At 39.1% G+C, this 9,984-nt stretch overlaps 1 protein-coding gene across 1 annotated transcript; it reads right to left on the bottom strand.

Moving 5' to 3' along the window:
- Window positions 1-2,944: 2,944 nt before the first annotated feature.
- LOC310949827 (transmembrane protein 53-A) lies at window positions 2,945-8,443 on the bottom strand. Its single transcript, XM_083917389.1, has 4 exons — window positions 8,326-8,443; window positions 7,646-7,917; window positions 5,004-5,250; window positions 2,945-4,242 (listed from the first exon to the last, which is right to left on the bottom strand). The coding sequence occupies exons 2-4, from the start codon at window positions 7,904-7,906 to the stop codon at window positions 3,881-3,883; spliced, it is 870 nt and encodes a 289-aa protein (XP_083773515.1). The 5' UTR covers window positions 7,907-7,917; window positions 8,326-8,443; the 3' UTR covers window positions 2,945-3,880.
- Window positions 8,444-9,984: the final 1,541 nt, after the last annotated feature.

Raw genomic sequence — 9,984 nt, 5'->3', positions numbered from 1 at the left:
ATGGAGTTTGCCAATCCTGCAGCTGCTTTGCTATTTGTCCCAGCAGCTGAGTGACCAGAGACGAGCAAAAACCAGAGTCAATATAGGCATTAAAACCTAAAATGCACGCTATAATGGCTACGTTTCTCCTTGATCGGTTAGCCAACTTTCATGTTTACTTAACTGTAATGGTAATGGTAGTAACTGTCAATCAAACTCATCTTCAATACTTCTTTTTGTGGTGCGATTAGCCGGAGGAGATGGATTCAAACAGGCTCAAACAGGCTCCGGTCTCTTGTAGGCTACTGGACCGGGTCTGACGACATGGCAACCCGAGTGCTTCAAATTATTTTTGTTGTTGCGACTACGACCTTGAGACACTAGATGGCGGTGTCCTGTTCATTCTCCAAATTCAATCTTTAAGTACTCTTTCTTCTTAAATGTGTTTATGTCAACATAATATAAGATTGAATTGTTCATTGAAAGGAAGAATGACTGCCTTAGTCTCACTACTGTAGTAGTAGAGTACTTATTCCCAAAGGGAAATCGCAATGTGACAGCAAATTCTTTATAAAACACACACAACTAATAAGGTAAGTGAGAAACAAGTACAAAGTAAAAGGTCAAATTCTATTCAATAAAGAAAAGAAAATAGAACATGTCGTCAAACACTGTTAGAGACTTTATTGCACAAATTCGAATTGTATCAAAGTTATTAGACACAATGCTTCACAACAAAAGAAGCACACGTTCAACAACGACCGTTCATTTATCAAACGAACCAAGTAACTTGTTAATTGCTGCTATGATAGTTTGTGAAAGCAGAAATGTAACGGAAACGGTCTCGACCCTGCACTTCTCGCGTTACTTGCTTAAAGGCTGATGGTATCGCCGTCTACCGGCACGGAGGATTACACGTTGCATTCACGCAAGTTATTTAATTCTACAAGGAAAATTCACATCCATAAAAAGACACATTTTCAAAATATCGACCAACCCATATTTCTTTCGAAATTCAATTTCTGTCTATCCAAATGATCAATAATAACATAAATTCATACAGATGATGTAGTACAATATGTTTTCAAGGAAATGGGATTGTACAGCCTACCTTTCAATTCAATTTTTTGGTATTTATTTATTTTTTTGCTTTGTATTTATTGTTTAATTTTTTTACTTATTTTCTTTATTGTGTATTTAAAGGTTGAATATGTAGAATCCTCATTAAAAGTTATATATTTAAATTAATAATAATAATAATAATAATAATAATAATAATAATAATAATAATACACTCACAGGGCGTTTTGAGGGGTACAGAATGAAAGTATTGCTTTTCCATAAAAAATATATATTTAGTCTGAATTAATATTACATTTTTTTTTAGGGGTTTGACAATGACTTTCTGTCACATTCTGTTTACATTGTACGAGCCGTCATTGCGGGTTGCCAGGGTTGTCTGTTGTTCAGTGCAGCTACTGTAGATTGGCACTGGGTGAAATGGAGTTTGCCAATCCTGCAGCTGCTTATTTGTCCCAGCAGCTGAGTGACCAGAGACGAGCAAAAACCAGAGTCAATATAGGCCAAGCATTCACTCGAAGGACTGAGATAAAGGAGTTTAACGGCATTAAAACCTAAAATGCACGCTATAATGGCTACGTTTCTCCTTGATCAGTAAGCCAACTTTCAGGTTTACTTAGCTGTAATGGCGGTAATGGTAGTAACTGTCAATCAAACTCATCTTCAATACTTCTTTTTGTGGTGCGATTAGCCGGAGGAGATGGGTTCAAACAGGCTCAAACAGGCTCCGGTCTCTTGTAGGCTACTGGACCGGGTCTGACGACATGGCAACCTGAGTGCTTCAAATTATTTTTGTTGTTGCGACTACGACCTTGAGACACTAGATGGCGGTGTCCTGTTCATTCTCCAAATTCAATCTTTAAGTACTCTTTCTTCTTAAAGGTGTTTGTATGTCAACATAATATAAGATTGAAATGTTCCTTGAAAGGAAACATGACTGCCTTAGTCTCACTACTGTAGTAGTAGAGTACTTATTCCCAAAGGGAAATTGCAATGTACAGCAGATTCTTTATAAAACACACACAACTAATAAGGTAAGTTAGAAACAAGTACAAAGTAAAAGGTCAAATTCTATTCAATAAAGAAAAGAAAATAGAACATGTCGTCAAACACTGTTAGACTTTATTGCAAAAATTCGAAATGTATCAAAGTTATTAGACACAATGCTTCACAACAAAAGAAGCACACGTTCAACAACGACTGTTCATTCTTCAAACGAATCAAGTAACTTGTCAATTGCTGCTATGATAGTTTGTGAAAGCACCGTCATTTATTGCAAGGCTCATAATCTCATCTCTGTCTCAAGAGGTCATATGAACTTCTAGGTGTATTATGGTGTTTTTCACTGTCAACAAATAGCAACACGGCATTTCCCATGGAAGACGACATATTCTTCCAAGCAGGATAGACCATCAAAACACTCAAGTACCTGGAGTTGTTTGAGTAAATATGAAAGGTTGTGCAGTGATATAATAAAGTTTTGGCTTGGAGGAACTATAAAAGAGTGCATGCACAATGTGTTCTGTAAACAACTTGTCTTTTTGGCAAACTAGTATTGAGTATTAACTGTTGTTATGACCTATGTATCGTTCTTTGTTCCTGGCTCTTTCATTCCATTCAGGAAGCTCCCAATTAATCAACTCCTCTGCACGTACAAAAAGCCCCTTCTCCATCTCCCTTCATTCTCTCCCTCAGCCAGCAAACTCTGAATGAATCTGTTCGCACCACTTTGCATCATTTGACCTAACTTTGTTTCCTCCCCTCCCCAACCCACAGTGTCCCATTACAGTTAAATGAAAGATAAATAAGTTCAACAACATTTTTTTTTTTACTGGAAAGACACACCAAAAAAAACGGCAAATGTACGATCCTTCATAAAGGCGGTTTACTGTACTTTACAATTCACATCATGGAGTTGACTGACATACAGTAACTGTAAAATCAGTGAGGTGTTGTGTAACTTTGGCTCCAGTCTTGGAGGGCTGCTATAAGTTGTGCAAACCACCAGATGTCACAGATGTTAGCACCACATGCTTAGTTAGAGGTCCTGCTTCATAAAGCTCCATCAAACTGGAGGGAAATGTAACATCAGTACGGTTGCAAAAGGGGCAGGCATTTCCGGAAACTTTCCATTGGAAGTTAAGCTGGAAAATTTTGCAAATATTCAAAATTGGAAATTGTGGGTAGTTAAGACGGACCTGTGTCATACCCAAACATAAATTTAACCATTTTGTTCGGTCATGGGCTGACATCCATCATGTGATATTTGCAAGTACAACATTAATACCCTACATCAAATTTATTTACCTTTTAATATCATCAAAATGTACTTCAATAGTCCAGGGTTCTAGAAATCATCTGTGCATGCGATGGAGGAATGCACAGTGCATGTACGGGACGTGGCTTCAATACCCCTGCAGTATACAGTACAGTGAGCTATGTGCAAGTGATTGAGGAATAGCATATTCTAAGTGTACTTGCACTATATTTAAAATCCCTGTTGAGGGCCAACCTTAATCTTTTGTAAATTCCTAGTTTTTCCTGTTTATTCCTGTGGCAAGTTTCCGAACAATTTTGCAACCCTTACCATCAGTATGACGCACCCGCAACCGGTTTTGTGAATTCAATGGAATAGAGTGCAAGGTGACTGTTACTCCACCTACATCAAGTACTGGAAGAAGTGTATAAATGAAATGAATGTATTTTCCCCAAGTTAATTATCACTGTCATAGCAAAACACTGTAGACTAACAAATACTTTTTTAGACAGAGAAAACAAGCAAAGTCAAGGTAATATTGTATTGTGTTGTAATAAATTCATCTTACAACTTGGCCTTCAGCGGTGTAAAGTGGAGTGAGTGGAGGAACATGTTTAGGGTGGCCAGATACTCTTTCTGGTGCCTTTTCAGGTGGCCTGCATGTGTTGAATCCTCCCACTTCTTAGCTGTGATGTCAATCCCGCGCTTTCGCCAATGATCAATCACCTCCTCCATGGCCCGTGGGTCGCTCAATGCATCGTTCTCGCAAAAGAAGAACAGTGCAGGAGTGGTTATGGGAGTGTTCCAAAATGCATCAATGCTTGTGTTAAAGTAGTCCACTGTCTGGCGTTTGAACAAGCCAAAGTATAATAAGCTTAATTGTTTTACCAGTGTCTCCCAACGTGGAAATACAGTCTTAGCTAGACCTGGGTAGAGAGGAGAAAAGGCACATTTAATTCATTTTCACTGAAAAGCATTCGTTCCTATTCATACAGATTTCATTTCATGTATAAACATACAGTTTTGGATCTAGCCAGTGTGATTGTGCATTATGGATACTTATAACATGAAATTGATGAATGTGTTCAATCAGGCATCTCCAATCCTGCTCCTGGGGGGCTGCTGCCCTGCATGTTTTAGGTTTCTCCCTGCGCCAACACACCTGAGTCTAAGGGGTCGTCCACACGAACGCAGGTGTTTTTGAAACCATGTGTTTCTCTGCACAGTTTGGCCTTTCATCCACACGTAACCACAGTTGTGGGCTCCTCAAACTGGAGTCCGGGGTTGACTTTATCGAAAAGTCCGGTTTCAGCAGTCATGTGTGGACAGGAAAACCGAGGAAAACTTATCAACATTGTTTGACGTCACACTGTGCGATGGTAAACAGTAAGTTGTATCCATGGAGACGTGCACTCTAGATGTGACCAGCTGACAGAGGCAGATTGTGGTTTTGATGTGGTCAGAGATATTTTTTATTACACTGGTGGTTCTTTTTAAACGGGGGTCATTAAAGTTTAGTTTCAAAAATACCTCTGTTCGTGTGGACTAGGCCTAATGCTCTGCTCAGCTTAACCTTGTCACAGGTTTGATAATCATTAGCCTCAGGTGTGTTTCAGCAGGGAGAAATTTAAAACATGCAGGGCAGGACTGGAGATGCTTGTGTTAATCATGTCAATACTGAACCAACCTATGGCCATCGTCTCCACAGAGCCCACCACCAGGCTATCATAGACTTGGCCTTTGATCCTCTGAGTGAGTGCCTGATATGTCTGTGTATCCTGGGACACATGTACCAGCAGCTGAGAAAATGTGTAGCCACCAATAGAGAAGGCATGGACAAGCAGTGGGCGGGATACAAAGCGTTCACTCTGGAGCAACTCTAGCAACCTCTTTCCATGATCCAGACCCCAGCGCGGCCACAGGAACTCTTTAACCTTGTATAAAATAAACAGAAAGACAAAAACCAAAAGCTGTTGTAATCTGTTTCTGGAACCGAAAACCAGTTCTCATAAACTGAGAGTTAACAAACCTTTCACTAAACCCCCTTTTCTGGTACACTTCAAATCAAAGTTTTGTTTACCTTCAGTGTTTCTAACTAAAGCACATTGTGCGTACTGTATTCTTGATGTTTACCAAAACATGATGAACTGATTTCCTCCCCCATAAAACATTTGTCACGGCAATTTTTCAATCCACGTTTACCAGCTTGCCCTTCTTCTTTCCTCCCTTTGTTGGAACTTTGTGTATTTTGGTGAGTCATCGCCTTAATAACAGTTAAATGGATGAATGCATTCCTTGATGCACGATGCCTGTAATAATCCAGGTTTAATGGGCATGCATGGCCATATGATCACAATTAAAGACCAGACTGCCTTACAACCTCTATAACAAAGAATTAATGAAATGATTATTGAAATTCTTATTATTACTGACGTGACTTTGCACTACTGGAGGCGTATGACTTATTTGTTGTTGTAAATGTGTGCATGGATTCATTTTAGGTTACAACCTCTACAACAAAGAATAATTTGAATCAACCTTTGCAACGCTGGAGGTACGTCTTACGTGTTGTAGATGTGTGTATTGTGGTCATTTCAGTTCAGAGCAGAAGTCTGTGGATAGGGGTAATTTCTAAATACGAGTATGAACAGTGAAAAAGATCAGATCAAAAAATGTTATTGAGAAATGTGAATGTAGCCTTTTAAGTTCAAGAGGTATTCCACATACTATATGCTCTTGTCTGGCTTAACTCATTCATCTGAGGTTAACAATTAACTTGTTATCTTGTTTACATGTATAGTGGGCTCATAACGATTTTGGACTTAATGGTTGGGGAAGCAATGCACTACGCTCTACATGCATGGATGATACACATCTCTACTCTGCTGTATTCTATATTATCAAAATCATTTTTCAAAACAACCATTCTTTATATCTATATATAGATATAGGGAATGGTTGATTCAATTCATTCAATTCAATTCAAAAAACTTTATTTGTCCCCGGGGGGCAATTCAGGGCACACAGAGCAGCAAATAACAACAGTGCAATTATACAAAAACATTTTAACCTAACACAAGAATAAAGTGTAAGAGAAGAGTAAGTGTCAGGATGTTAGTGTGTTAGTACAGGTAGAATAAGTGTCACGATGTTAGTGTGTTAGTACAGGTAGAATAAGTGTCACGATGTTAGTGTGTTAGTACAGGTTAGAATAAGTGTCAGGATGTTAGTGTGTTAGTACAGGTTAGAATAAGTGTCAGGATGTTAGTGTGTTAGTACAGGTTAGAATAAGTGTCAGGATGTTAGTGTGTTAGTACAGGTAGAATAAGTGTCAGGATGTTAGTGTGTTAGTACAGGTAGAATAAGTGTCAGGATGTTAGTGTGTTAGTACAGGTAGAATAAGTGTCACGATGTTAGTGTGTTAGTACAGGTTAGAATAAGTGTCAGGATGTTAGTGTGTTAGTACAGGTAGAATAAGTGTCAGGATGTTAGTGTGTTAGTACAGGTAGAATAAGTGTCAGGATGTTAGTGTGTTAGTACAGGTAGAATAAGTGTCAGGATGTTAGTGTGTTAGTACGGGTAGAATAAGTGTCAGGATGTTAGTGTGTTAGTACAGGTAGAATAAGTGTCAGGATGTTAGTGTGTTAGTACAGGTAGAATAAGTGTCACGATGTTAGTGTGTTAGTACAGGTAGAATAAGTGTCAGGATGTTAGTGTGTTAGTACAGGTAGAATAAGTGTCAGGATGTTAGTGTGTTAGTACAGGTAGAATAAGTGTCAGGATGTTAGTGTGTTAGTACAGGTAGAATAAGTGTCAGGATGTTAGTGTGTTAGTACAGGTAGAATAAGTGTCAGGATGTTAGTGTGTTAGTACAGGTAGAATAAGTGTCAGGATGTTAGTGTGTTAGTACAGGTAGAATAAGTGTCAGGATGTTCGTGTGTTAGTACAGGTAGAATAAGTGTCAGGATGTTAGTGTGTTAGTACAGGTTAGAATAAGTGTCAGGATGTTAGTGTGTTAGTACAGGTAGAATAAGTGTCAGGATGTTAGTGTGTTAGTACAGGTAGAATAAGTGTCAGGATGTTAGTGTGTTAGTACAGGTAGAATAAGTGTCAGGATGTTAGTGTGTTAGTACAGGTTAGATACAGAGAACATCGTCGGTGTGAGATGTAGAAAGACATGTGTGTATCAGATGTAAGCAGACATGTGAACGGGTGTATAAGATGTAAACAATGTAAACGGTGATGGCTATGATATAAACATATATATGTTTAATATCAACTTAATTGTGTGCCTTTGCAAATCACTGGTGAGTATTGTTAACAGCTTACCTCACTCTCCACTACAAGCACATCAAATCCAGTACGGAAGTAGATTTCGCAATACTTGGCCACAGCTTGAGGACGGGAACCCAACCACGGCAGCATCAGCATAAGAGGTTTATGATCCTCAGAGGCTTTAGTCTGACTTCCTGAGACTGGAGATGACAATTCATTCATGTAGAAAGTGACATTCTTACTGAGGCGGTGGGCAGTGACGCCTCTGATCAGGACTGTCCGGGACAACATAGTCGCTGCCGCCCGGCTTCCCATTGACTACGTGTCTGTACAGGATACATAGAGGAGACACAAAAGGGACACATTGAGCTGGAATTACAATAAAGCTTCTAACATTACCAACCGTTTGCAAATTAAAAAAAAAACACATTAACATAGCAATTACAAACATTGCGCACGCCTAGTTGTTAAAGCTAAAACGGTACTGGATAATTAGTGGTTACCTGGATGTAACTCCAGTGCTATCACAGACTCTCCCGTACGTTGATAGACCTACTTTGTCACATTAAACAAACGTCAAAATGATCTAAGAGATAACGTTCATAATAACATAACGTTACTAACGAACTAAAACAACAATGCTTTACCGAAGTTAGGTGAAGTCAACAGTTTGTAACGTCAGCAATAAACGTCAGAGCGCTTTCTTGATCGTGTTTGCTGGATGAGTTACTGACCTGCTTTCAGCCGTGTGCCAGCGATGCTCTAGTTAAAGAATAGGTAAAGCTCTTCTTTCAAGACACATTTTTTGCCGGGGGAGAGCGAGTGTAGCGAACGAAGCACACATCACATCCCGCTGAAACCATTGACCTATCGCGAGTCCTTTGGCTAGAGACGCTCGAGCTTCCTCCTGTTCCTTCTTCATCTGATCGCGCTGTCCTCACTTGACTGCCACGCGCAGCTCACACGGACTGCTGCCCTCCTTCGGACATAAAGTGCTCGGCGTCAACACTGAAAGTAGACCGGTTGAACCATATGTCTGTGGGTCGAAGGAACCGGTATACCTAGCCCAGGGATCTGCAACCTTTACTATCAAAAGAGACACTTTTGCCCCCTCTTCACCAAGTCACATTTGTCTGGAGCCGCAAAACATATTTGATCTCACAGCTTATAGAGTTGTATATATTGTTATATCTACAAAAAAAAACCTACAATGTGTTGCATTTATGAAATTCATTCATTCATTCACAAAATAAAGAAAACTTGAAATTCCATTCCTTACTCCTTACCTTATTTAGTTTGTACTTATTTTATTTCAGTATGCTGCTAAACTGCACAGTGCGTATTGTTGTATATTGTATATACCTACGCTTAACCACAATGTCTGTTGCACTCTGTCACACTTAGTTATTGTTTGATTTATTTTACGTTAGCTTTATTTTGATTTGATTATGTTAGTTTATTGCCACTATGATACTTTCCCATCTTTGTGTTGAAACTGTTGCACAATCATTTCCCTCGGGATAAATAAAGCTTCTTGAATCTTGAATCTTGAATCTTGAATCTATTACTATTATCATTTTTATTACCTGATTTCTCACCACATGTTAGGCATCATCATTGGCAACAGACTATTTTCCTCTGATCATTATTTTGGGGGGATTAATCCATGGTTAGCATACTGACAGTGTGGGTCAGAAACTCCAGATTAGCAGGGAAAGGTGCTGAGCGATAGCCTCAGCATGTGATGCATATTTTAGTTTCACATAATAATTTTTTAAAAATCACCTTGAACGCCAGGATAACAGGTGCTCCCTTTGAAAGATTGTCCACTGTGCAAAAAACAAATCATTTATTTCCATGTTATTTTTTAGCAAAGATACAGGGAGCCACTGAAAAGGGGGCTGAAGAGCCGCAGGGTTGCAGACCCCTGACCTAGCCCTATCTACTCTTGCAAGTGAGGAAAAACAAAAGTTAAGTCTGGGCTAAGTTGTTTTCTCTCCTGTGTTTATGAATTAAAAAATGTGTCCAGCATGAATCTAGTATAATTTTTTGTAATTTTTTTCCTGAAGTTTTTTTTTTTTTCCATCTGTGGATAAAAAAGGTTTGGCAGGTGATATTATTGCTAAGCGACTTTTTTCATCAGTGAAAACACAAGAAGCAATTCAATTCAATTCAATTTTATTGATAGTGTCAAATCCTAACAAAAGTTATCTCAGGACACTTTACAGAGAAGGTAAAGACCACACTCTATGACTTATTTATGATTTACATAGACCCAACAATTCCCCCGTAGAGTACGGTGGAGACGAAAACCTTCCCTATGACAGGCAGGAACGTCAGACAGACCCAGCTCTGTGGAGGACGGACATCTGTCTGCACCGGTTGGGGAGGAA

This window comes from Echiichthys vipera (assembly GCF_963691815.1).
Source record: "Echiichthys vipera genome assembly, chromosome: 7".
NCBI classification, from domain to species: domain Eukaryota; kingdom Metazoa; phylum Chordata; class Actinopteri; order Perciformes; family Trachinidae; genus Echiichthys; species Echiichthys vipera.
Note: the sequence above shows the minus strand (reverse complement) of the source record. Positions and strands in the feature narration are given on the sequence as shown.

Excerpts from the sequence above, each read along its gene's own strand:
- LOC310949827 (XM_083917389.1), bottom strand. The coding sequence starts at position 7,906 with ATGGGAAGCCGGGCGGCAGCGACTATGTTGTCCCGGACAGTCCTGATC. Across the intron at positions 5,251-7,645 it reads TGCTTGTAGTGGAGAGTGAG|GTTAAAGAGTTCCTGTGGCC; the intron begins GTAAGCTGTTAA and ends ATTTTATACAAG. Across the intron at positions 4,243-5,003 it reads TGTGGAGACGATGGCCATAG|GTCTAGCTAAGACTGTATTT; the intron begins GTTGGTTCAGTA and ends CTCTCTACCCAG.